General features: G+C 41.7%; 3 protein-coding genes across 4 annotated transcripts in view; 2 read left to right on the forward strand and 1 right to left on the reverse strand.

Annotated features, from left to right (window-relative positions):
* The first annotated feature begins 6878 nt into the window (after positions 1–6878).
* On the forward strand, positions 6879–9903 carry LOC146502360 (uncharacterized). The gene is made up of 3 exons (XM_085132333.1): positions 6879–7798; positions 8148–8212; positions 8736–9903. Exons 1-3 carry the CDS (start codon positions 7287–7289, stop codon positions 9158–9160), a joined length of 1002 nt encoding a protein of 333 aa, XP_084988459.1. The 5' UTR covers positions 6879–7286; the 3' UTR covers positions 9161–9903.
* A 6113-nt stretch (positions 9904–16016) lies between these two features.
* fam174c (family with sequence similarity 174 member C) lies at positions 16017–18863 on the reverse strand. The gene is made up of 3 exons (XM_085133123.1): positions 18416–18863; positions 16921–17043; positions 16017–16642 (listed from the first exon to the last, which is right to left on the reverse strand). Exons 1-3 carry the CDS (start codon positions 18673–18675, stop codon positions 16639–16641), a joined length of 387 nt encoding a protein of 128 aa, XP_084989249.1. The 5' UTR covers positions 18676–18863; the 3' UTR covers positions 16017–16638.
* Positions 18864–21062: 2199 nt separating this feature from the next.
* Positions 21063–27465, forward strand: part of LOC146502362 (calcium/calmodulin-dependent protein kinase type IV) — a 32252-nt gene continuing 25849 nt past the window's right edge. For both annotated transcript variants that reach the window (XR_014869387.1, XM_085133117.1), the window contains exons 1-3: positions 21063–21921; positions 24771–24849; positions 25194–25256. Coding sequence is in view for 1 of the 2 variants with exons in the window: in XM_085133117.1 (XP_084989243.1) it covers positions 21815–21921; positions 24771–24849; positions 25194–25256 (249 nt within the window). In the remaining variant the exon portion in view is untranslated. The remainder of the gene's footprint in view (positions 21922–24770; positions 24850–25193; positions 25257–27465) is intronic.

Raw genomic sequence — 27465 nt, forward strand, 5'->3', positions numbered from 1 at the left:
TCAGTGAGTTTTTTGGACATCCTGATAATAATGAATTGCAGTCGTCCAGCCTGGAAGTAATAAATGCATGAACTAGTTTTTCAGCGTCACTCTGAGACAGGATATTTCTAATTTTAGAGATGTTGCGCAAATGGAAGAACGCAGTCTTACATATTTGTTTAATATGTGCGTTGAAGGACATGTCCTGGTCAAAAATGACTCCAAGGTTCCTCACAGTGTTACTGGAGGCCAAGGTAATGCCATCCAGAGTAAGAATCTGGTTAGATACCATATTTCTAAGCTTTTCAGCGCCGAGTACAATAACCTCAGTTTTATCTGAGTTAAGAAGCAGAAAGTTAGTGGCCATCCAAGTCTTTATGTCTTTAAGACATTCCTGCAGCATATTGTAGCATAGTATAATACCTGCACTGGTTTTCCTTATTTTGCCTCTGATATATGCCCTCCTTACAGTAACGATCACAGAGACTGAAACTAATAAAAACTTAAAAACTGAAGTAAAACTAAACATTTTCAAATAAAATCCACTCTAGAAATTAACTGAAACTAAAAAGTCAAATAAAATTACTAATTAGAAAATACTAAATTTAACTCAGAGGTGTAAGAGTGCAAAAACATGCTGGCATGTCATATTTGGCACTTTCATGTAATACCAACTTGAACCACAAGAGGGTGCAACTGCTCAATGTTGCGTCCAGTCAGTCTGATTCCCTGCGCGGCTCCACCTCTGTGCAAATAACGCGCATGAGGAAAAAATACTGTAACCGAGGACAAATGTACCGAATAAAAGGGGCAAAGAAATAAATTGATAATTTATTACATTAATAATAGTTTTCCCAGTTATTTCCAGACGGGACTAACAACACATCCTGCTGATATCCCAGCTGCACATGAGACAAACCAAACAAACGGTGCGAAAAATAACACGACACTGCAATCAATTTACCTGTGGGTACGCACCGCAAACAATCCAGGTCTCAGCACAGCTGCGAATCAGCACTGCGGTCAAGTGAGCCCTCACTTACGAAGTCACAGTCAAGCTAGCCGCACCGAAAATGTTGTTGCACTACTCTTACGCATATTACGGTATGGGTGAAGCCCGGCTTAGAAACGCAGTCTTTTGTGTCCTGACAATATTTGACTTCACAATCCACTCCCAGTTTGGTTCATCTCCACTTTCCCCCTGTGATCCACAGCCCAAATTACTGTATGATTCAGAGAAAATTAACAATAAAATTTAACCAATTTACTCTACTGTACTTTTAATATCCTCATCTTTGAGCTCAGATTACAGGAAAACTGTAAGAGGTGACGCAGATATCTCACTGGATTCTGACTCTGTGATCTCTTCATTGCCAAAAATGGCAAATTAAAGGCTGGACAAGTTGCAGTTACCACAGCAGGCAAACTAGCTTGCATGAAGCTGATTCATTTGGTAGGCCCGTGTCTGCAGAATGACCTGTGCACATGATATCCATGCAAAGAAAATTTTAACTAAAGGTATTTTGTCTGTGAAGGTTCTCAGTCATCCAGGTCATCGTAGTCAAAGGAGCTTGCAAAGAAAAGCGTCTGGACTTCTTTAAGTTACTTGAAGATGTTTCACCTTCATCCGAGAAGCTTCTTCAGTTCTAAGGTCAAATGGTGGAGAGTCCCAGATTTAAACCTAGTGGGAGTTTCCCCCCACAGAGGGACAAAAGGACCCCCTGATGATCCTCTAATCGCCTGAGCCAAGGTGTGAAACTGGGTGTGGGTCCCAATCAGAAAACCCAAACCCTGGCTGATTGGGACCCACACATACATACTTTTAATGCTTACTTATTTTAATGTAAAGTCTTCAAGGGGGCATTCTGAACATCAGTCTGTAAAACAGATATATATCTGTATTCAGCAAGTTATCAAACCAAAGAAAAATTATTATATAAAATGTTATTGTGGTTTAAAATATATACTTTTAAAATAATGTGAATTTATTAATTCATTTGGGACAGACACAAGTAAAAAAGTTATTAATATGGTTACTTAAAAAATAAATCTTAGCTAACCTTGTAATCTTCAGCAATCACAGTCTTTTCATCCAAATCCAGGGTCCCCCATTTTTGCATGAGGATTTTCAAGTTGTTGTAGTGTTTTGTTACGTTCCTTCCACTACAAGGACTGCAAAACACTATTGCTGCACTATGGACATCATCATCCATGTCTTTTAAGTTATCACAGCATGCAAGGAGCCCAAACACATGCACTCCAAGCCTGTAGTTCTCTGGAATGCTGGGAAAATGAAGGAATGAAATCAGTGTTAGTGACCTTTACATTACAAATCTTGTATTCTTTTTTAATTATTGATATAAATGTTTTTTACAAAGGTCCTTGGCATTTTTCATGACATGGCTCAAACATCGATGAAGAATGGGAATGTTGTTGTTGTAGTACTTCTGCAGCAGATCCTCTAGACTTGTTCTGCAGGATGTCATGGAAATGGATCGGAGGAGTACCAGGGATCCATCACACATGAACATGACAGGCCTGTTGTAGGCCCGATTACCAAAGGCTCTTACCAGATCAGTCTGAAAGGCCTGCAAGAAGTATCACAGGGTGCAGAGTGGAGATGGCCTAGATTCAGAATCCAGTGAAAATATCCTCTTACAGTTTTCCTGTAATCTGAGCTCAAAGATGAGAATATGTAGAGTACAGTAAAGCAAAATGGGAAGATTTTACTATCAATTTTCTGGAAATCCGTACAGTAATTTTTGCTGTGGATCACAGGGTGAAGAGTGGGGGTCACCCAGAGTCAGAATCCAGTGAGATATCTGCGTCACCTCTTACAGTTTTCCTGTAATCTGAGGTCAAAGATGAGGATATTAAAAGTACAGTAGAGTAAATTGGTTAAATTTTATTGTTAATTTTCTCTGAATCATACAGTAATTTGGGCTGTGGATCACAGGGGGAAAGTGGAGATGAACCAAAACTGGGAGTGGATTGTGAAGTCAAATAGTGTCAGGACACAAAAGACTGCGTTTCTAAGCCGGGCTTCACCCATACCGTAATATGCGTAAGAGTAGTGCAACCACATTTTCGGTGTGGCTAGCTTGACTGTGACTTGGTAAGTGAGGGCTCACTTGACCGCGGTGAATCAGCGCTATGTGTTGATGTTAAAGGAAGTGGCACAAACAAATAAACAAAAAGAGAGGTTAGTCCTCACACGGCTCAGTCTCAAGCATTGCACGGACCGACCAAAACAAAACTACAAATCAATGAAAAGAAGATAAAAGGACAGCAGAGGCAGCACAGCTGAAAAACACAAACAACATTATGGTTTAAAATGTTACCAAATAAAATATCAGTTTTATTAAACCATTCAAAAATCACAGAAGTAAAACAAACAAACAACAACGATCGGTTTCCCTGCGCGCAGTCGATCAATTCCTCCATTAAAACTCGTGGTCACACTGAAAACGTCAACAACACGCATTAAAAATTGGCACCTACAATAATAAATGATCCAAACGAAATGGCAAAAGTCTCTTACCGAACAATACTCACACCAGAGTGCGTTAATCGCCTCTGGTTTTTCCACAGAAGAGCGCCGACCTCACCCCACGCACCCACTACCTTTTCAAAGCTCCTCTGACAATCAGCTGGCAGAGAGCAGCGAACTGCAGGTGACACTTACAATACACACTAGTGGGTTTTGTTGTTGTCGCTGTTTTTAAATATATTATTATTTCTGATATATGATGACTTACTTACGACCTCAGACGCAGCTCTGCTTCACACGCAGACTGTGGTGTGTTTGGACTGTAACACATCTCTCGCCTCTGCAAAGTGAATCTGAGCTCAGTTTCATAACACTTATTGACAACCTGCCTATTTTAAGCCAACACTTGTTTTATTTTTTAACTTTCTGGAAAAGCCTAAAAGATGTATATATTTTATATATTTTATTTATTTACAGGTTTGTGTCAAATTTATTTTTTAACCTTTTTATTGGAGCCGTTTTGCACAGTTGTTTAGGTTTGTTTGTGTCATTCTTACAGGTATGTGCGTTTGTGTTGTGGGCTTTGGGTACTACTGGGTTAAAACTGGCCAGATTTTATCCACCATTGCTGATAGCTCACGTCTTTCTCCACTTTGACCATCGTGGTAATAAAACAAATGGTTAATTCATTTTAGTGTCCATAACTACCGTCTTTAACTTTCACCTGATCATCAATGGTAGTTCTTTTCTACTCTCTTTGGCCACAACACGGCGCTGTTACACATCTAATCTGATTCAGTCCTGATCAAACATTAAAGACCACGTAAAAAATGGCAACAAAAACATTAATAAATGGATCATATTTTGCATGGTTGGATCTTAACAAGGTTCCAAGTGGAGTTTAAACACGCAACAAGAAGAAATGAGAGTGAGACAAAACATTTGTTTGAGCATGACAACATGAGCAGCAGCTTTACAGCTGTGGCTCCAGCAAACATCAGCTGATACTAGAAAGTAATATTAAATAAATTCTAACAACAGCTGATCAAGTTTAAACGTGCTGCTGTTGTTTAGCGCGACATCCGCTGGTTTCCTGTTTCTGGAAGAAAGTGGGCGATAAACAAACAAGAGAGAAAAGCCGATCAGCTGATCATTGATCAGTTTCATGATTGAAGTAGCAACAGCAGAGGGAGGGGAGAGGATGAGAGGAGAAGAGGCAGCTGTGCAGCAAAGACAGAATAACTGTAGCTTTGTGTCTTTTTCCAGCTGAAGTCCGGGACAAACTGTGTTCAGCTCAATACGAAACTTCAAAGTTCGACCTCATCGCCTGTAATCTATCCAGCCCAGAGTCGATCATGACCAATTAGCCGATCCACCACCGTTCATTGTTTATACGTTACAAAAAGACCCCAAAACAAACAACAAAACATTATCAACACATAAAAACGAAAAATCACCAGTGCAGCTGTGAATGGCAATGGGTGGATGTAACTGACTGATGCACAGAGCCCGGGTGGCGTGAATGATGAGACCAGACACAGAAAATCTGTCAAAGAAAACCAAAAATCTATTGAACAAAATGGGAAAAAGGGGAAGTGGAACAAAATAAATACAAAACACAACATGGATAAATACATGTACCACACTGTTGTGCGTTCAATCGCTGTGCAAAAGACTTAAATGCCTGTTGAGAATCCTTTCATTTCCTTTTGAAGGTCAGTTTTCAGGAGTTCCCCTTTAGGGTTCAGTTTCACGACGGGGAACAAATGCGTCCGTAATCCAGAGACAGGATGAAAGGGGACGGGGAGGGGGGGGGGTGAATATGAAGAAGCACAACAACAAAAACATCTGACCTGCAGGGACAGAAAATGTCCATTTCAATTTGAATTCAGTTTAAACATCAATGATCCCGCACGTCTGAATCTGATCATTGCATTGTCACATTTCACAAAAGTACAATATTTCATTCATAGCTTCATCTGGACACTTCAGGTAGAATCTGCTGCAAACAAATACGGAAACTGCAGGAAGGAGCGCAGTTAGGTAACAGACAGCGCAGCCGAACTCAGCAGCGAATCAGGAGAGGGGCCGCGCCAGCTGATGTGGGTCATGTGACAGTGTGTAGGCGATGCGGGTTAAATACGACTAATCGATTTCATAACCAGTTTCATGTGATTGGTGATATTAGACGAAGAGAAGCCAGATAAAGAAACGATATGCTCAAAGTCCTGAATCAGTTTCAGTACAAGACCAACTCTGAAGCTGTGGCTCAGTAAACTTCAGCCTCTGAAATGAGAGGACTTCATTTATACGAGTCATCAGCAAACAATCGATGTCATCATTATGATGAACGGAATTCCTGTTTATTTCACACAGTTGCATTTGATACGTTTTATTTCACTCAATGAAATTTCACAGACCAGAAGTAACACAGATTAATATATATATATATATATATATATATATATATATATATATATATATATATATATATATATATATATATATATATATATATATATGAACTGAAACCAGAAAAAGGATCATAAAAATAAACTTTCTTCCATAAAGGAAGAAGTTGAGATTTATTATGGAAGTAATAAAGGGCAAAACAAAAACCACGTCAACATCATCACAGACAATTAGAAAGATTCAAAAAGCTGATTTTATTTAACCTCCACATCAAACTTTAATGAAAATAAACACCATAAAAATAAAAGCACATTGTTTGCAATTGTCCTCATTTTAATCCACGATGGTCATTAATCACTCATGTCTGTGGATAGTTAAGGATGTAACTCGTGCAGGTTTTTAATCACGAGTCTCACAGCCGCGTGTCTGTGGCTCAGCCTGACTTTGTCACCTCGCTGACTGCAGACATCTCCTCACCTGTCTGTCTGAACACCTCGCAGCCTCCGGCGCAGGCAGGGGTGTCCAACTCCAGGTCTCGAGTGCCGGTGTCCTGCAGGTTTTAGATCTCACTGTGGGTCAACACACCTGAATCAAACGACTAGTTCATTACCAGCCTCTGAAGAAGCTCATTTGGTAATTTAAATCAGCTGTAGTGGATCAAGGACACATGTAAAACCTGCAGGACACCGGCCCGCGAGGCCTGGAGTTCGACACCCCTGGGCGCAGGTAGAGACTTTAACGGAAAGCGAAGCGGCCGTCTGATGACGTCAAACATCAGATAGATGAGTCTAACAGCTCGTGAGTGAACTGCTCAGCTGGAACCACACGACACCTGCAACGCTTCCGGCTGCGCGCGCACACACGAGTCATAAATACAAATTATAAGATAATTAAGTAAAAGGCGATTGATAGAAGTTTAACAACCACCAATAATTTCCATTGCGCAGTCTAGCCACGCCCCATAGATCAATAAATCAATACTTTTATAGGCTGATGCAGAAGATGTTAGATTCCTGTTTGTAACTGCCCTTGAACAACATGGCTCAGTGGGATCATTTAGCATGTTTTCCTCCTTTGTCTCTGAGTTTTAAGTTGTCCTGCTCGGCAAAGATTAAAACAAAATCCCAGTTTACCAGCATTTCATTGAGTCTTCTTAATATTATTAAATCGTTTCCCTCTGACTGACGCGTCCTATAATAGCTGTAAACGTATTTGAACAGATAGAACTTCTGAGGAGTATATAAATAAAATAAAACTTCCCCTTAAAGTTTCGGCTCACCTGAGAGGCGCATTAAAGCTACTCACAGTAAGTCTGAGATTTTCAGTTTTTTAACCCCGCAAACAAAAGCGAGAAACCTTCAGAGCTGTGAAGAAAAGACGATACAGTTTAAACAGAAACAGTCTTATGGCGATGAATCATATGTTTGGTTTTCCTTCATGGCAGTGGGCTACTTCAGTTAGTGTTTCAGTCTCTGAGAAGTTTTCGCACAGGACCAGCCTCGATGCTCTGTGCGTACCGGGTCCGGCCGGCGGCGGTGGCGCCGAAGGCTGTGGAGTCGTGACGGAGGAGAAGGAGGAAAACACGACTCCTACAGAGGGGGGAGGCGGACTAAGCACCCTGCAGGTCCCTGGAGAGCTGCTTCCTGGGACCCTGGGTTTAATGACTTTAATGGGACTGTCTTTATCAAAGGGGGCTCCGAGGAAACGACGCGCCGGGACACGGGGAGGTGGGGGTGGGAGGGTCCGTGGATATAAAAAGAGGCGACTGACACTGACTCTCCACAGAGCCGAGGGAAAGTCGACGGAGCCCGAACTGCCAACTGAACCCCGATCAGCCACCAGAGTCTTCTTCACTTCTGCTTTTGTCTGCAGAGACATGCTGCACGACGATGTCCACGACCTGCACACCTTCCGCAGGTGAGACAGTTTATTAACGAACTGTAAACGGCGTAAAACAACCATGTTTGTTACTGTAAAGATTAATAGATGTTGGAGTTTACAACAGTCAATGTGTTTGCACTAAAGCCGCAGTTATTAGTGTTTATTGGCTTTTTATTCTGCGGGATTTACACAGTTTTACGCAGGGAGAACGCCATAATAACGATTATGGTGCTTTTGTTTCAGCATGTTGCTGCCATCTGCATTCTATTGAAACCACTTTAAAAATAAAATATGAGTTTCTGTAATTCAGGCAAAACATTTGCAGGAAAACATCACGAAGGAGGATTTTTCTGCTCCTCACTAACGTGTCCGTGTCTGTGTGCAGTGATCCAGATCCACGCATCGCCCTGAAGCTCAGAGCAGCTCCGTATGAGAGGAACCTCACTGAGGGTGAGTTCACTGCATCACCACATATGGAGACAAGCATGTTCGTGTGCTCTTCTATCGAGCTGACAAAAGACATTTTAGCAGCATTAAGAAAAATCATATCACATTCAAAAGGTCCACTTATTAGTTATACGTGGTTATCAATATTATCAGCTGCTTTCAACCGTAAATTATTTATTTCAGAGGCACAGTCCTCATGCAGCTTTCAGTTTTTCCCACTTCTCTTCTTCGTTCTTTCCTGACTTCACCTGTATTTTGTCATCCTTGTCTTCATGTTGTGTGTTTAACGTGAGTCTTTCCCCTCAGTCTTTGTCACGTGGTCGTCTCTGTTTCCTTCACTTCTGTAGTTCTTTTATTTATTTGGTTCTTTTATGAGATTTTTTCCTACTAGAACAAAAGTTTTTTTGTCACTGCGCATGCGCATGCTGTCACCAGTTGAGGGTCTCTCAGCTACTTTGTCCCCAGCCTTACATGCTTAGATGTGGTTCTCTGGTCACCAGCTGACCCTTCTTTGCTCTCCCCTCAGGTACCCGTCCCAGAGTGGTGCGTCGGATTTTCACCAACAGTCGAGAACGATGGCGCCAGCAGAACGTGAATGGTGCATTCACAGAGCTGCGACGTCTCATACCCACCCACCCCCCAGACAGGAAGCTCAGCAAGAACGAGATCCTACGCCTCGCCCTCAGGTACATCAACTTTCTGGACCATCTACTGACTGAGCAAGACCTCAGCGCGGCCCCACAGAGCCAGGCTGTGAGGCTGGAGGAAGACAGACTGCAGGGGACGCCATCACCTACCTCCACCTGCGAGAGTTCATCAGAGGGAGACTGTGATGGGCTGATGGGGGAGCAGAGGCAGCTCCAGTACCAGCTGAGCAGATGGAGCAGAGATCAGCTGAGACTGTTTCATCACTCCAGATGTGGAAGCCCCTGCAGTCGGGGGTCAGACTGATGCTCACGTGCTCCAGTTCTGCTGTGAAGATCTGTTTGTCGTCAGTCAGCTGATTCAGGCTCAAACACAAAGATGTAAACAGGAAACACTAACGAGACAGAAACCTTCGTCGTTTAAAGCTTTTTGTCAGACAATGCCTCTACATTATTTCTGGCTGGTTTTAGAGAATCACAAAAATGATACAGGACACTTCATGCAGCAGACAGATGAATTATTGATCTTCATGAATAAATGATTACAGGTCAGACGTACTGGCATCGGGAACATCTGTTCATATTGTAAATGTTTTGGGTTAAACTGATGATATTCTTCCTCAGTGAGGTGAACAGAGTGAAAGGGAAATGTGGGTTTTAAAGGCCATTTAATACACGATTGAGATGTTAGTGTAGCTAAATAAAAGAGTGATGGCTGCTTTAAAAGCACACATGCAATTATACATAAACATGAATTATTCTGCATTTAGTAACTCACTAATGAAACAAGTTCATGTGATATTCACATGCATCAGTGTTATCAGACGTGTGCTTTCCATGTTGTTTGTGTGTTTGATGTTTGATATTCAGCGTGATGTTCTGCCATGAAGCAGAAGAACCAGTAACCAGATTCAGGTTCTTTCATGAGGAACCTTTGGTCATTTTAATGTTAATAAAAATGTATTTTTGTCCACTGATGAAGTCTGTGACGATGCGCAGGTGTGATGCTCGTATCTGAATACAGAGAAATAAAAAATACAGAGAAACTGATGCTTTTCCTCTTTTAATGACAACCTGCTGATTCACTCGTGCAACACTATCATAAATAAATCATAAATTCTTCATTTATTTTTTCCTAAATTTGCACCTGATGATTGAGTGAAGAGCTGCAATAAACTGATATCATCACATACTCATATAGTCTTTGTCCAAGAAGTCCTCTGCATACTTCAGTCTGACATAAGGGTGTCTCTTTAGCAGAAGTGGAGGTCTGGGGTCTTTAGACACATTGCTCACTGCCACACTTGCTCTGCACTGTGAGGGCCGATGTGAGCTCCTTGACGATGCCTCTAACTCCAGGTGTTGACAGAAATGCTGTGATAACCTGGTATATCCATCTGCTGCTTTGTGACCATCAACAATTCTGTTTTTCTAATCTAAACTGATTACAGTTGTTTTTTTCTGCATGATGTTTTGTCAACAGGCAGCAGTGGTTAGCGTTGTTGCTTCACAGCAAGAAGGCGGTGAGTTCAATCGCACTGTATGGTCGGGGCCTTTCTCTGTGGAGTTTGCATGTTGTCTCTGGGTACTCTGGCTTCCCCCTCACAGTCCACAGACATGCAGTGAGTGGGGTTAGGCTAACTGGTAATTCTAAATTGCCAGTAGGTGGAATGTGAATGGTTGTCTGTCTGTGTGTGTTAGCGCTGCAACAGACTGGCTAAGACAGCTGGGATGGGCTCCAGGCCCCCACGACTGGAAACGGAGACGAGAATGGATGGACGGTTTCCTGATGAAGCTTGGGTTTTCCTATTGTGCATAAACTGGAAGTTAACTCTCAGTTTTCACATGATTTTACAACCTTTGATCTTTACAAAGTTTGCACATCATTGCACAGCAGAGGTTTGTGCTCTAGCTCAATAAACAGGTGTTAGGGGATCGTAATATCTAACATGGTCATTTTTTCTGACATAATTCAGTTATTGTGTGTAAATATAAATCATAGGTGTCAAACTCTGTCCCGCGGGCCAAATAAATATGTTTTGAAAAAAACAAACAGTGCATAAGTATCATTCTTGTTGTTATTTGTAAAATGTGATATTTTTTTCTTAAAAAAAAAAAATTAAATTAATTTCAATGCCAAATTTTGTTGCAGCATTGTTAGTGCTCTAACACAGCAGAGCACCTGAACTCACTGTGGAGGTGTGTGTGTGTGTGCGTCTGTGTGTGTGCGTCTGTGTGCGTGTGCGTCTGTGTGTGTGTGTCTCTGTGCGTCTGTGTGTGTGTGCGTCTGTGTGTGCGTCTGTGTGTGTGTCTGTGTGTGTGTGCGTCTGTGTGTGTGTGCGTCTGTGTGTGTGTCTCTGTGTGTGCGTCTGTGTGTGTGTGCGTCTGTGTGTGTGTGTGTGTCTGTGTGTGTGTGTCTCTGTGCGTCTGTGTGTGTGTGCGTCTGTGTGTGTGTGCGTCTGTGTGTGTGTCTGTGTGTGTGTGCGTCTGTGTGTGTGTGCGTCTGTGTGTGTGTCTCTGTGTGTGCGTCTGTGTGTGTGTGCGTCTGTGTGTGTGTGTGTGTCTGTGTGTGTGTGTCTCTGTGCGTCTGTGTGTGTGTGCGTCTGTGTGTGTGTGCGTCTGTGTGTGTGTCTCTGTGTGTGCGTCTGTGTGCGTGTGCGTCTGTGTGTGTGTGCGTCTGTGTGTGTGTCTCTGTGTGTGCGTCTGTGTGTGTGTGTCTCTGTGCGTCTGTGTGTGTGTGCGTCTGTGTGTGTGTCTCTGTGTGTGCGTCTGTGTGTGTGTCTCTGTGTGTGTGTGTCTCTGTGCGTCTGTGTGTGTGTGCGTCTGTGTGTGCGTCTGTGTGTGTGTGCGTCTGTGTGTGTGTCTCTGTGTGTGCGTCTGTGTGTGTGTGTCTCTGTGCGTCTGTGTGTGCGTCTGTGTGTGCGTCTGTGTGTGCGTCTGTGTGTGTGTGTGCGTCTGTGTGTGTGTGTCTCTGTGCGTCTGTGTGTGCGTCTGTGTGTGTGTGCGTCTGTGTGTGTGTGTCTCTGTGCGTCTGTGTGTGTGTGTCTCTGTGTGTGTGTGTCTCTGTGTGTGTGTGTCTCTGTGTGTTGGGAGCAGGGGGGTTGGGGTGATGGGCGGAGTAGACTGTCACTGTAACAAGGCCATGATGAGTTGAGGAGATGACTGATAAACATCTCACCCAATCAGACGGCCCTGAGGGAGATGGCAGTAACAACAGGACAACTCAGAGGAGCAGAGGGGCGTGTTTCAATTAGAGAGCTGTGTGTGTGTGTGTGTGTGTGTGTGTGTGTGTGTGTGTGTGTGTGTGTGTGTGTGTGTGTGTGTGTGTGTGACAGAGAGATATCGGCTCATCCTCAGTTCCCACCACTGTTTCTCTGTTTGGCTTCCTCCTGAATATCCAGTGGGGTTAAGGTCAGGTGGCTGTGGGGGAAAGTCCACTGAAGACCAGCTCCCCCTTTCAAAGCTCCGAGGTGGGTTTGAGGCTCATTAATCTGCTTCAGGATGAATCATTCTCCAAAAATACACAACCGGAGGATACGGCACAGCTCTAAAGGATGGATTCCTCCATCACCTCATTTAGATTTAAAGTGGAGTCACAGCAGAGAAAAGTTCTCTTCCATCATCCACACCTGCACTCTCTGTCCACTCCAGTTTGCCTCAGCTTTATTTCACTCTTGGTACATTTGTTTGGGCCAATGTGACCACCTCACTCTCACTCAGGTAGGGGCCAAATCAGCTGCTGTCATTAAACTCACTGTGTGTGGGGATCTGATCCAAACAAGTACCTGGTGTACTCTGCAAGCTAAGCAGCTCACAAACAGATGGACGTGTAAATGTTTTCTTGCTCAGAAGGTTCATATAAAATCTCAGTTTTTAATGCTGCTTTGTAGTCTTCTTTGTGTGTTTGGGATGATTTCCACATTGCATGGATCAGTTTCAGTCAAGCTTTAGCTGTTGGACAGACCAGAGTTCATGGTTAACTCAATGAGAACAAGGTGCTCAGGTCTGTGGCTCCAAAAGAAGAGCCGAATCATGACCTGTCCATCACCACACTTGGCAGGTGGATCGAGGTGTTTGTGCTGATACCAAACTTGGTCCTCTGCACTTTGGCCTCATCTCTGGATGGCATTACCTTGGCCTCCAGTAACACTGTGAGGAACCTTGGAGTCATTTTTGACCAGGACATGTCCTTCAACGCACATATTAAACAAATATGTAAGACTGCGTTCTTCCATTTGCGCAACATCTCTAAAATTAGAAATATCCTGTCTCAGAGTGACGCTGAAAAACTAGCTCATGCATTTATTACTTCCAGGCTGGACGACTGCAATTCATTATTATCAGGATGTCCAAAAAACTCACTGAAAAGCCTTCAGTTAATCCAAAATGCTGCAGCAAGAGTCCTGACAGGGACTAGAAAGAGAGAGCATATTTCTCCTGTTTTGGCTTCCTGTTAAATCCAGAATTCAAAATCCTGCTCCTCACATACAAGGTCTTAAATAATCAGGCCCCATCTTATCTTAATGACCTTGTAGTACCATATCACCCTATCAGAGCACTTCGCTCTCGCTCTGCAGGCCTACTTGTTGTTCCTAGAGTATTTAAAAGTAGAATGGGAGGCAGAGCCTTCAGTTTTCAGGCCCCTCTTCTGTGGAACCAGCTTCCAGTTTGGATTCGGGAGACAGACACTATCTCTACTTTTAAGATTAGGCTTAAAACTTTCCTTTTTGCTAAAGCATATAGTTAGGGCTGGACCAGGTGACCCTGAATCCTCCCTTAGTTATGCTGCAATAGATGTAGGCTGCCGGGGATTCCCATGATGCATTGAGTTTTTCCTTTCCAGTCACCTTCTTCACTCACTATGTATTAACAGACCTCTCTGTATTGAATCGTATCTGTTATTAATCTCTGTCTCTCTTCCACAGCATGTCTTTTATCCTGTCTTCCTTCTCTCACCCCAACCGATCGCAGCAGATGGCCCCGCCCCTCCCTGAGCCTGGTTCTGCCGGAGGTTTCTTCCTGTTAAAAGGGAGTTTTTCCTTCCCACTGTCGCCAAAGTGCTGCTCATAGGGGGTCATATGATTGTTGGGCTTTTCTCTGTATCTATGAAGCGCCTTGAGGCGACATTTGTTGTGATTTGGCGCTATATAAATAAAATTGAATTGAAATTGAATCTTTGCAAAGGACATTATTCCAGAAGTGTTGTGGTTTGTTCAGACACAGTTTTGAGTCTGAGATGCATCCGTTTCCTGCAGTTTCTCTGAGCATTGCAGGCCAGCAAAGTGTCAACATCTGGTTTTATACACATGTTCACACTTGCTGATCCTTCAATCGAGTAGATTTGAGTAAGCAGTTAGTGAGCACTGCGTGTCAGCCAGTTGGGTCTTGGTTTTTTAATCTCTCAGCTAACACAACTTGATGTATTGGACTTCTGATGATGTCAGCTTTATCCTCCGGATCCTGCTTTGGATCCATGAAGTGTATTTGGGCTCCATGCTCCGCCCTCTTAGAAACCTTTGATCCAGCTCGATCTGAAACTGCCCCTCGATGCTCAGAACAATAATCTTACATCTGTCTATTTAGTTGGCTCTTCTGATGTCATGTTTCCCACTATCACAGTGTCTGCTGGAAACTGGAGGTGCAGCCATATTTCTAGCAGGTGAACAATAACTGCAGGTTGATTTAGCTAAAATTAGTGACGGTCTTCAGCAGATTTATTGACACCTGATCAGATAAACTGTGTGAAGACAGAGAGACTAAGGTGGGAACCGAGGATAAGCCAGCATCTCACAAACACATATACTCAGCTTTCTCTAATTGAAACACGCCCCTCTGCTCCTCTGGGACCTGTTGAGTTGTACTGTTGTTATTGTGATCTCTCTGGGGACCGTCTGATAGGCTGAGATGTTTATCAGTCTTCAGCACCACGCCCACTCATCATTAGCTTGTTACAGTGGCAGCTCAGCAGTCACCCTGCTATCAGTGATCCCGACAGACCGTGAGGTGGGAAAAATCGCCACTTTCTGTTTTATTACCTCAGAATTTGCCTGTTTTCAGTGAGTTTAGTAACAAAGCAGCAACAGGTGGAAGAACAGGGAGAGAAAATTCTTTCAGTTATGGCGACAAAAAAATTATTTCCACATGAGGATTTGTGGGTGATTTCTTTTCAATTTGTTTATTGATTGAATATAACAGTAAAGCAAAGTTTTTATTAAGATACCAAACTAAAGTCATTTATTTACAAAAAAATTGTTGGCTTAAATCTAGTATATAAGTATTGGTCTTATAAAAACATAAAACTGTCTTTTTTGGCAGCTTTATAAATTATCTGTGTGTTTGTGTTTTCTACTTTTATGACAGGTGACCCTGTGTGTGTGTGTGTGTGTCACCTGTCATAAAAAATAAAATAAACATAAAATAAACACACACATAAAATTAAGTATTTCTCACACTTTGCTTAATGTTGTTTTCGATTGTTTCCTTATTTGAATACATTTTGTAAAGATTGTTTTGGATGTTCATTCATAATATTTGTCCCACGTTATCATTCAAATCGGATCTTTTTACTTATATCTTCAGGCTGTGCTAATATGATCCCTATACTACAGGTGCAGGTATCCGACAGGTGCTTTGCTATTAACGCTGCCTTTAGCTTAATGTTTGAAACAGTAACACTGGTGACATCTTGTGGTGAACGCCTGCTACTACAGCTTCATTTTGAAGCTCCAGCCCTCACCACTAAGCTGTAAATAGTTATATTATTCAAAATCTAAGTAATGATTAATGATTAAATTATTTAAAAAACAAACAAGCAGTTACACAGACTCAGTAGCTGCTTTGAGATCCTAATCGATCCCTGTTTCTAATTTAATTTTCTAACATTTTTATATATTTTACTAAAACTTCATGTACTTTGGAAATATTCTTTACTTCATGTATTTTCACTTCTGCAGCGCTTTTACAAAATTATTTTTTCCAACACTGTAAGCACATTTTTTAAATACTGGTATTATATAGTATTTAAATACTTTAAATACTATATAATACTTATATATTAAGTTTGTAAAAGATGATATATCATATCATGTCACCTGACACGACATGATAGAAAATAAAGTAGCCAATAAAGACTCATGTTCAAAAAACAAAAACAGATGATAAGACATTTTTTATATTCAAAAATCAGATTTTAATGTTTTGTTAAGAAGTGTGAATCTTGTCCACAGAGAAAAAAATGTCATCAGGAATCAAAGAGTTATACAAAAGCTTCACATTCACCCTTTTAGTCTCAACACAGCCGACGTGAAACATCGTGAGTTTCACTTTGTTTCGGGGCAGGCCGACCGTCTGTCAGGACAACAAATCCTGATCAATTGCAGCATTTCACACCAGCATCGCTGCTGCCTGCCTTCAGTCTGCAGTAGTATAAAGCATGTAGTCAGAGCAGAAAAGCTCAGAGTGGAAAAATACACCAAATAAACTCTTAGAAAAACACTCTGAAATAATATTAATAGGAGTAACGAACAGAAAAGGAACATTTGGCCTCATGAGGATCCACTGATCCGTCATGTCTGCATTTCATCCGACACCACATTTAAAATAACAAAAATTTGATTATCCTGCTCATCTTCCTCGAGCAGCTGAGATTTGGCATTTTTCTTCAGTGACTATTTGGTCAGTTTGTTTGTTATTTCCACGTCTCTCAGCAGTCGTTGGTCACTTCTCCCACCCTCTCTCAATCTGTAATCGATACGGGCTGATCCGTCAGAGGACAAAGACCAGGACTCATCTGAACAGAGACAAAGATAACACCAATCAGACGGATTGTAAATCAAAGTTCAGACTTTGGAACAATTCCAGTCAGTGTCTCTGGATTATTTCAATAATCAAACTATTCAAAATAATCAAATGTATTTATTTATTGTTTTGACAACTTTGTGTTTTCATGATTCTATGTTTTTCTATGAACATCAGATAAAAAATAAAATAAACTTTTACTGGTATTAGCCTTAAAATCAGGTTCTGGTTCTATTTCAGCGTTACTGCTGTTGCCTGTTAACCGCTGACCTGCGGAGGCTGCGCGATTCGTACAGCGTGTCGTCCTCCTCGCTGTCCACCGCATCCATCTCCACAGCATCGTCCTCGTTGGACAGTAGACCATACTTCTTTCTGTGGGTGGGCTTCTTCAGCCTGACGACATCATCACAAAACAGACATTTACTATTAACTCGACGCCACTGTGCTCTTAAACTCAGAACCAGACCAACTGATGGCCAAAACAAAGTGAGACACTGGTAGTCGAGGATTAGTGTTAAGTGTTACCTCTTGAGCCGCACAGTGAGTCCAGCAACTTTACACAAACGCATGACTGACACTCTGCACAGGTGTGTCACATCACTAATATGAGACAGAGCTTAAAATGACCGAATTTACAATGACGTTTGGTGTGACATCACTCAGGTGGGAACCAAACCTGTGATTTCATATGAAAACCAAATGATGGGAGAGACCAAAGGCCAGCAGTCTGTCACTAAACCTGGTTGATGAAGTTCAGACTGAGGTTACACTTTATGATATTTTTTGTAGCATAATGTAGATGAAGTATTTCCTAAGTGCTGCACAATATGTCCAACTGGCTCTGACTCACTGACAAACTGATGGCGGGACTCTAACTGAAGAGTGGCCACTAAAAGGCTTGCTCTAGTGTAAGTTTAGAAATTGCCAATCCTCATATGTGGACAAACATTAAGCCACACTATTCATAAATCCACAGTTTTAAAGTTTCTCCGCTTCTCGAGTTGAGGACACGTTGTAAATGTGTCTCACGTGACTTCCTAAAACTGCAGGAGCGACGCTTCCGTTTGGCTTCTGTAAATATTTGTAATTATTGTGACAGTTGACCCTCGATTCTGACTGCACAGTCTCTGTCTGTATGGAGCAGGTTTGCTGACTTCAAATAAAAAACGTACTTCTCAGCAAAGACTACGTCGGATGAAACGAGAGGCCAAGTTCCACCTACTATTATCAGAAAAGGTTACACTGAGAGGAGAAGTGATAGGAGTTTGGAGTGTATGCCGAACTAAAAATGGTTACTAAAACATTATGCTAGGACTTATATATAGTCATTTACAACACATAAAAACAGCTTATACAAAGTTTTAAGTTGTTAGATTTATGGAGGGAATTCGGCTTTATGTATGTTTATGTATGTTTCTCTATTCTTACTTTTGGATTTCTCTAATAACTTGTCAGATACAGTAATATACACAACGGTGTACCCCGAGAATGCAATCTATGTCAGAAAGCTAACAATAGACGTGCAGCACCTTATAATCAGCAGACTCCATTCATAAATCCAGTTTTTAAACTTTCTTGGCTTCTCAAAAGTTACTGAAGTACTGTAAAGTGATTTTTTGAAGCTGGAAAATGTGCTCTTCAGTTCGGCTTTCATCTGATCTGTAAATATTTCTAATTATTTTGGACATTTTAGGCCGAAATTGTGACTGCGTAGCGACTGTAAGAAGCAATGGTTTTTGTTCTTGAATCAAATTGTAGTTCTCACCGCACGGCTCGGATGAGGAAGTAGAGGACGCCGATGATAGTGATGCCAACGAGGACGTAGAGGGCCCTCTGGATCATCGAGCTGTCCACGTTGAAGGGATTAAACGGACCCTTGCTGGTGCCGTTTATGGCGGTAACCCTGCTGGAGTTCGTCGCGGCGGTTCTACGAGTTTCGGTGCTGTTCTTCACATCCTCCGCCACGGACAAGAGAACCCAGCATACCGAGACAAGAACTGCTGAGAGACTTCGATAAAAAGTCATTTTATATTTGAAAACTCTCAAAACAAAAAATAAGAAAGGAAGCTGAACGACTTTCGAACCGGTTCGGAAGCAGAGTCGGGATTTGCCAGATACACGTAGCGTTAGCTAAACTCTACCGCCACACTGTTGACAATCCCAACAAGGAAGTTTACGTCCAGCAAGGGTCGACGTCACAATAAAGATGGAGTCGCAGTCGTAGGGCCGCACGTTACCGCTCACCGACCAATCACTGTAAACCAATCCGCAGGAGGCGCGGGGTTTACACAGCACTGTACCACAAAATACAAAAAATTATACAAATATAAAAATGGACGCTAAAGTTTTTTTGTGTTTTAGATTGTAATTTATTTTATTTTTTAGCATTTATACTTCATCTAAGCTTGTTTGTTATACGTTATGTTTAATAGGCTGCTGTAACAAGTTATAGGATAAATAATGTAGCTATATCTTATCCTATCTCACAAACCTACAAAGGGACTCAAAAAGAACCAGTATAACACAAATTGATCACTGATGAGTTTAAAGACACGCAGACACACAACAAGGATACAAAACCAGCAAAGGGGGAGGGGGGATTTAACGTTACACGCCCCCCAACACAAACACAAAGAAATTAAAGATTAACCCGACAAAAACGACAGAAAAGGATACACATAATCACACTTGGCTCATCTGGACAAGTGATAGGTTAGTGAACCTCGGTATGCTTCCGTTTTATATATTGTGTGGTTTTCAGCAGCCCTGATGCAGTAATTAACTTTTATACTGTTGATGCCTCTATCGATGATCGGAGCAGCAATAAACTCAAAGTCCAGAACAATTTCAACTTCTGTTTACCTACCGTCACTGCCCGAGGCTCCTTACCTGAGCACACAGTCTCACTTGCTGCCCAGATGGCGGTGGGCGGGCGGGGTGAGGGGGGCACTGTTGTCTGAGTCACTGAATGTAATCCAGAGATTTGTATTAAAAACTTGCTGGTTCATAATAATGTGGTGAACTTTTATACTGTTTACAGTGTAGTTTTTATTTGTTTAATCAAATGTGACAATGATAGAAACACACACACACACACACACACACACACACACACACACACACACAGAGGGTAAATGGTCTGTATTTGTATAGCGCTTTACTCAGTCCCTATGGACCCCAAAGTGCTGAACACTACATCCACCCATCCACCCATTCACACACACACACACACACACACACACACACACACACACTGGTGATGGCAGCTACATTGTAGCCACAGCTGCCCTGGCTGCCGGACACCGGCGACACCGGGCCCTCTGACCACCACCAGTCAACAGGTGAAGCTTCTTGCCCAAGGACACAACGACCGAGGCTGAAAATAATTAAGACCACCTGATGTATTTTAAATAGTTTGGTATTTCTTTTGTATATTCTATTTACTTTACTGGATTATTGGTAAGACGATATTTTCATGTAATTGATGACGTATAGGTATCAACGTAATAAGGACACATAAGGACTAGAAAGATTTAAAAAGTAAAGAAGAGACAGGAGAAACGGCCTTCAATCGTATTATGGATGTTGACAATGCACATTTCTTTCCACTGGAGGGCACTCTGCAACTTTGCTGGTGGCAACTAAGATACAACAACCAGCAGATCAGAGCAGAGTGGGCTAGAGCAAAAAGTAAATCACTAACTCCACATAACAAATGTTAGGGAATTATGCTTATCTTTCATCAGTCCAAAAGTTTAACATTTTTTTTAGTTTACTGTGGACTTCTGTACAATCAGCAGAGGCGCCATCTGGTGGATATTAGACGGACTGCAGGTTTAAAGCATGTCTCACTGGCTTCTCTTTTCAGATAATGATGTATTTAGTGTTGTGCACTCATCATTTCCCATGTTCACAAATATCTTTATGGAGTCCCGGAATTCAGTTTGATAATATTTTTAATTTTTGCACACTCTGGAGTGCTCAAATAAAAGTCCTGCAGCTTGTTTACGTTAGGAAGCTGTTGCCCCAAGGTTACCACATAATGATGTCTTTGAAATATAGAGGTTATCTTAGAAACAATAATAATCCTTAGCACAACACTATATCAAACTGCAAATAAAGCCGTGGGGTGCGTCTCCTGTTTGTTCGTTAAAACCTGACCAGAAACTGATGAGATGCAAAGAAGGAAGCACTTCAGTGTTTCAGCGCTGCGCTTCTGTGGCGCTGGGCACGTGTGAAAGAGCGCTTTGATTCGCGCAGAATCAAAGTCTCCACATGTCACGCTAATGTACATTTATGTATTTAGGTTATTTCTGTATTTAGGCTGCTGACAGAACTTCGGTGACTGAGAGGATGGTGGTCCAATAGGAGTGCGGCTCGGCTCCCCCGCGGGGCTGTGATTGGTCTGCGGGGCGGGGCTGTGAGATTACAGCAGCATCTCTCTCTCTCCGCAGATCCAGCAGACATCTGGAGCAGCCCTACCCGGGAATCAGACCCCTGAGCATCGAACGCTGACACCCTCCACCTACTCACCCCGGTGTTCGCAGTCTGTTTCCCGACACGTACCCGCTCTTCGGTGTTGCTGTGGTGGCTCTGTGGGCTGCATCTCCGGAGGGAGGCTGGTGCGCTCCGGAGAGACGGACGGTCCGTTTCTGCCAGTGAAAACACGGAGGTACTAAGCCTAAACCCGGGAGGATGGTGATGGACTGAGCTGATCCGACGTCTGAGAGGTTTTTAGGGCCCGATGGAAGCTGCGACACATCTGGACCTGGAACGTCTGGATCCCGGCTCCAGCTCCAGTCTGGACTAAAGAGCCGAGCTCATCACCGGGGGTTCGGTGTATTTGTTGTCTTTTAGTTTTTGCCCTTTCCTCACAGATAAACGGTCCTGATTGAGAGTTTGAAGGAGCAGGCGGATCCCCCTCCTCCTCCTCCCCCTGCTGGTCTGGATTAAAGCCCATCAGGATCATGAATCATCCCCCCTCCGTGACTCTAATCTGGGTTTTACTGAGCTGGATTTAAATCTGAGATCTGATCGGGATTACTCTGTTCCTGGTTCTGATCGGGTCACATCTGGCCCGGTCTGAACTGGTCCCGGAACTGGTGTGATCTTTGACTCGGTCCCGGTCTACTTGGTGCTGGTTTGGGGGAGGTCTGCTATCATCATGCCGACGTCCCGGCCTGGTTCGGAGCCGGTGGAGTTCTGGGTGGACGGATCAAGGCGGGACGGGACGGTGGAGGAATTCTACACCCTGAGCTCGGAGCTGGGCAGGTCTGGACCACATTATGGGGGGACAGGGGAAAACTGATGAGTTCACATGGACACTTCATTGGGCCAAAGTTGCCTGCATGAGGGGTCCATGTGATCCTTCAGGATTAACTTTGGCCACACTTTATAATCCATCCCGTGGATTACAGGGTTACTCATTTGAATGAGGGACCGGTTAAATACTGGTTCCTGTTAGAATTTAACGGGAAACACCGGAGCAGAAGCAAGAAAACGAAGCTTGAGCTTTGCTGTCAAAATGTTGTCAGCAATCTTTGTCTTCTTGTGTAACCACAGAGTGAAAATGTGTTTCATGCGCAGCATCTTGTTGTCTGCACATTCACGTTGTGTAATCAATATCAGATTTCAGACTGCGCCACTTTAAGCAGATTTAAGTGAAGGTTGTTAAAAATATTGATAACAGTAGAACTCAGCTGCATCACGTGCTTGGTGCACGCGTATAATCTATCTATCTGGTATTATCTATCTATACATATTTGTAACGATTTTTAAAATGAGGTATATTTTTATCAAAAAGGTTTTGCATTTTTAAGACTGGTATTTAGCTTATAGCTCTATCTAGGTGGTAAATTAGAATATTGTACTAGCATCTATCGCATCTATCCAATTTCATACTTACTTTTAATGATAGGGGAATTATTTCCATTTGCCGAAGTTTTTTGAACAATTTACAATACAATTTGTCAAATATTTTATTAATATATTTGAACACTTTACAGATTTTTTTAAATAAATCATATTAATATCTTCCAGGTTTTCAAGTCAGTATTGATGTGGATATTTTAAAACATAAAAAATGACAACATAGAAATAAATACATTCAAATGTCTTGCATTGATCAATAAGTACTTCTGTGGCTTAAAGTACGTTTAGCTTACACGTCTCTTACTGCTGTGGTTTTGCTTCAGATGCTCTGAAGCTTCAGTGTCTGCCACTCTGTGTGGCTCATGTTTAAAAACCATAAAAAGTCAGAGCAAACATGGAATTTGAGCTAAAAGACAACAAAGATGAGTCGTGAAAGAGACCTGCAGACTGTTGGAGCTCGGGCAGTTTGTTCGTTGTTTGGATGTTTACAGCGTGCAGTGGACTGTGTGTATTTACACACTGTGTTTGTTGTTATCTCAGCAAACACCAACACCCACAACACTGACAGTAGATCTGCAGAAAATGATGAAAATGATGTCAGCAGTGAAATCAAACGTGTGAGCATGCCGCCACCAGTTCTATTACCAGGTGTCCTGTTGCCATGGAGACCAGCCAGGACTGAGAGAGAGAGAGAGAGAGAGAGAGAGAGAGAGAGAGAGAGAGAGAGAGTCTGTGGTTGCTTCTCAGATGGATCTGTTTCCTCCATCTGTCCCGGCAGAATACCAGATCCCTAAACACACACACACACACACACACACACACACACACACATGGTTGTGATCCCATGACTTAATTGGACTTACCCTTAAGTAATCTTACTCTAATCCTAACTGAAACCCAACTCTCTTCCAGCTATAATCTAACTTAAGTCTAACTTTAACAGGCAGGTGTGAAAAGAAAAAAGCCCACTCATGACAGAAAAGATGTGAATAAAACATCTCAAATAAAAACTCAACTTGATCTTTTTTGTATACGTCCACCAGCTGTTAAACCTTATCTAAACCTTTTTAATTTGAGTAACAGATAAGTTGAGTTTCATACTGCCAGACTCTATTGCAGAATCTGCTGCGGCATTATTGGATGGATGAACCCGTTGTGCATGTTTCAAACACAAGGACTTCCTCTTAGTACCTACAGATTCGAGGCCTCTATGTTAATTGGTTTAAAAAAGACTATTTTGAGAGAAATGTGTGAGATGTGTAAAATGTGGAGCTGCCACAGCTGCTGTAGGTCTATAAAAAGCCTCGTGTAGATGAGGTCGTGAAATTGTGCTTCAAAATTGGTTTCGTTAAGGAAATGATTTCTCTTTTAGCACATGAAGTGTGGTGGGAGTTGAAAAGAAAGAAAACCCACACAAACCTGGAAGAGTTGAAATGGCTGGCAGTGGACAGCTGTGAGAATATTGATGGTTACACCCTCGTGCAATAAAGAGGATGTATGCAGTATCACAAGACACAACGATCAATTAGTTTCACGAACTCATCCACACGAGGCATTTTGTAGAGGGAACAGGAGCCATGGCAGATGTTTGGCTTTACATGACAACTGTAATCTCCGCATTTCAAATTTCAAATTAATCTTGAAATGCTGACTTTAATATAAAAATGGACATTCATTGTGTTTTCTTAATGTGGCCCTAATTCTCCGTTGTATAGTCTAGTGCAGGGGTGTCCAACTCCAGGCCTCGAGGGCCGGTGTCCTGCAGGTTTTAGATGTGTCCTTGATCCAACACAGCTGATTCAAATGGCTGAATGACCTCCTCAACATGTCCTGAAGTTCTCCAGAGGCTGCTAATGAACTCATCACGTGATTCAGGTGTGTTGACCCAGGGTGAGATCTAAAACCTGCAGGATACCGGCCCTCGAGGCCTGGAGTTGCCCACCCCGGTCTAGTGGAGTCTGAATGCCCTTCAGTGGAACAAACACTAGTTTCTTGGGTTTTTTTTCACTGCACCAACATTTAAGTACCAGCAGGAACCAGTAAAAAGTCTAAATGTTGTGTCATTCATACAGTAGAATAATTATCTGTTTCCTGAAAATGAAACTAAATTGTAGTACTTAGTTCAAGTGCCTGTTTGGCTCCAATAAAAGAATCTCAGTTCCTCCTTTTCAGTAGCTCAGACTGGTTTCCATGTTGTACACACAGGTCTTTGCAGTGTTCAGGTTTAACTGCTTTGTGTTTCCTTCCAGAGGAGCGACTTCTATTGTGTATCGCTGTGAGGAGAAACAGACCCAGAAGCCCTACGCTGTCAAAGTGCTCAAGAAAACGGTCAGTGAACCAGCATGATGGAGACTGTAGCAGTCCAACAATATCTAACATGTGCACTGATGAGTCGAAACATTATTAGCAAGAAATGATGAAGAGAATAACGTAGACTGTCCAGTTAGACCAGTGCAAGGCAAAGTCTGGGAGTCAAAGTCACGTGTTGGTTTGCCAAACTGTGTTTGATGGGGTGGCTTCTGATTCTTGGTGGCTACCTGGACGGATCTGCTGCTAATATCTTTGTGATATACAGGAAACCTTCAAAAACACTGTTTCAGCAGAAGATATTTGTTGTGTTTTGACTTATAAGGGTAAATCTGTCCATTCTGATAATGTTTCTTCTGTTGCAGATTGACAAGAAAATTGTTCGCACCGAAATCGGCGTTCTGCTGCGTCTTTCTCACCCAAACATTGTAAGTATATGTGATATATGTTATTGGGGTTTTCTCTCTATAACTGTAGGGTCTTTACCCTACATTATAGAGCACTTTGAGTGGTTTGGCACTATCTAAATGAAACTAAACTGAATCGAAAAGAGGGTTGAGTGCCTAAAATAGGTTTTGTGCCGAGCTGTAACGATGCTTGTTTACGGCAGTCTGTGGGAATTGGGTTGTTCTTGGCCTTGGTTCCATTTGGCTGCAAACAGGTAAACGTTTTTCTGAAATGCATTTTCAAAACCATCAGAAATTTAAACGTGGATCTGCATTTGTAAAGAATTATTTGATGGGTGGAAATGGAAGTCTTAGCCCAGAGATCCACTAGACCCCAAATGATCTGCTAACCCCATCAGATGACAGCCAATAAGCTCCCAGACTGTGAGCGGTCTAGTTCAAGTCAGGTCACTCGTAGAATATTTATATGTATTACTTAATCAAAAATTTCCTCCAGCTTTTAATGTTGTTGGATAAAAGCGTTGTAGAGTTGTGAACTTTCAAATCAAATTCAAATTCAAATTGTATTTGTCACATACACAGTCATACACAGTACGATATGCAGTGAAATGCTTACACAACTGCTCGTGACCCAAAGAAAAAAAGGCTATGAATAAGAAATAAATATGAAAATTAAAAAGGGTCAATTTAACTAGGAAGGAATAAAATAAAATATAAAAATTAAAGTTGAAAATAAAATAACTGTACAACAAAATACACAATACACAGTATAGAAATATATAAGAATGTATGAAGAAATATAATTATATATATGCAATAACAGCAGCTGTACAAGTATTAAATGAAGGAATGAATGAATGGAAATGAAGACATATAATGTCCAGGGTCCACATTTGTGTCTTGTGCAGTGCAAATATGCTTAAAGTGATTTAGTGATGAAGTGATTCGATTCGAATTAGTGTAAACAAAGTCCAGCATGTCCAGTGGACAACTTTGAGGATTTATTCTTGGTCCATTCATGTGAGTCACACATAGTTGAAACAAGTGTAAAATATGAAGATATGGAAGAAAACACCAAAACAGACACTTCGGGTTCGTGCCAGGATATGAATGAATGACTTACTTTATAATATGCAGAATAAATCAGTTCATTTTATTGTTAAAGTTCATGTTGACATTCACCTGGTCTCTGGTGTGTCTGAATAATCTCTCTTATTTTCAGTCGACTCTAAAATTTTCCCCATAAATCTCTCTTTTCTTTGTATCACTGATTTTAAACACGACCCCTTAATGTGAGCTAAACACTTGTTTATGAGCTTGTAAGAATTTAGATTCAACTTGATTTCAATCTGAGCATGCCCAGAGTTCATCTACCAGCTATAGCATGTATACTAATGTTTTATTTAAGACAAGACTGATGCATCAGTTCTGTTTTTCTTTTCTTAGTACTATTTTAAAAGCAGGTCGATAAACCGCATCAAAGTATGTGATGTGTGTGCTTTTTTATTGTACTGTAAGTATTGAACTGTCTATTGTCTGTTTCATGTTTGTTTCTTTATTTGTTGAATCTGGGACAATGATGACTGGAAACATGAAAAAAAATCTTGTTACTATGTTTCTGCTTGTAAAGTTCAAAAATACTTCAAAGTGTTTGCTCTTCTCAAGCATGTTTTAAGTGATATTGAGTGTTTATGTACCAGAGGCAGAATCAGTTGGTTTTGCCTTCACTATTAGTGCAGTTTCAGTTAGTGCCTGTTGTTTACCTGGTGGTTAGGCTTTGGCACTAAAAGATACCTGGGCTTTAAAGGCCCAGCCTTTAGGCTCTGAAGCATCCTTGAAAAGGTTCACAGGCCTAGGCTGGGATTAAGTTGTATTAATTAACATCTAATCCACCCTGAAATGGATAATTGGATGGATGGATCATCATCATCATCATCATCATCAACTTTATTTATAAAGCACTTTAAAACAACCACAGCTGACACAAAGTGCTGTACATTGGAATTGTAAAATAAAATTACATGAGATATACTTAAAAACCAAATAAAAAAAGAGTGAAATCATTAATTAAATAACTACTTCAATTAAAAGAGAAACTAAGTCTCACTGAGGTTAAAAGCCAAGGAATAAAAGTGGGTTTTAAGACGTGACTTAAAAGTGGACAGTGAAGGGGCCTCTCTAACGTGCATGGACAAATTATTCCATAATTTAGGAGCCACAATAGAGAAGG

Source organism: Neolamprologus multifasciatus, chromosome 15 (assembly GCF_963576455.1).
Source record: "Neolamprologus multifasciatus chromosome 15, fNeoMul1.2, whole genome shotgun sequence".
Taxonomy (NCBI): Eukaryota; Metazoa; Chordata; class Actinopteri; order Cichliformes; family Cichlidae; genus Neolamprologus; species Neolamprologus multifasciatus.

Excerpts from the sequence above, each read along its gene's own strand:
- LOC146502360 (XM_085132333.1), top strand. The coding sequence starts at position 7,287 with ATGGCGATGAATCATATGTTTGGTTTTCCTTCATGGCAGTGGGCTACT. Across the intron at positions 7,799-8,147 it reads GACCTGCACACCTTCCGCAG|TGATCCAGATCCACGCATCG; the intron begins GTGAGACAGTTT and ends GTCTGTGTGCAG. Across the intron at positions 8,213-8,735 it reads TGAGAGGAACCTCACTGAGG|GTACCCGTCCCAGAGTGGTG; the intron begins GTGAGTTCACTG and ends CTCTCCCCTCAG.
- fam174c (XM_085133123.1), bottom strand. The coding sequence starts at position 18,675 with ATGACTTTTTATCGAAGTCTCTCAGCAGTTCTTGTCTCGGTATGCTGG. Across the intron at positions 17,044-18,415 it reads TTCCTCATCCGAGCCGTGCG|GCTGAAGAAGCCCACCCACA; the intron begins GTGAGAACTACA and ends TGATGTCGTCAG.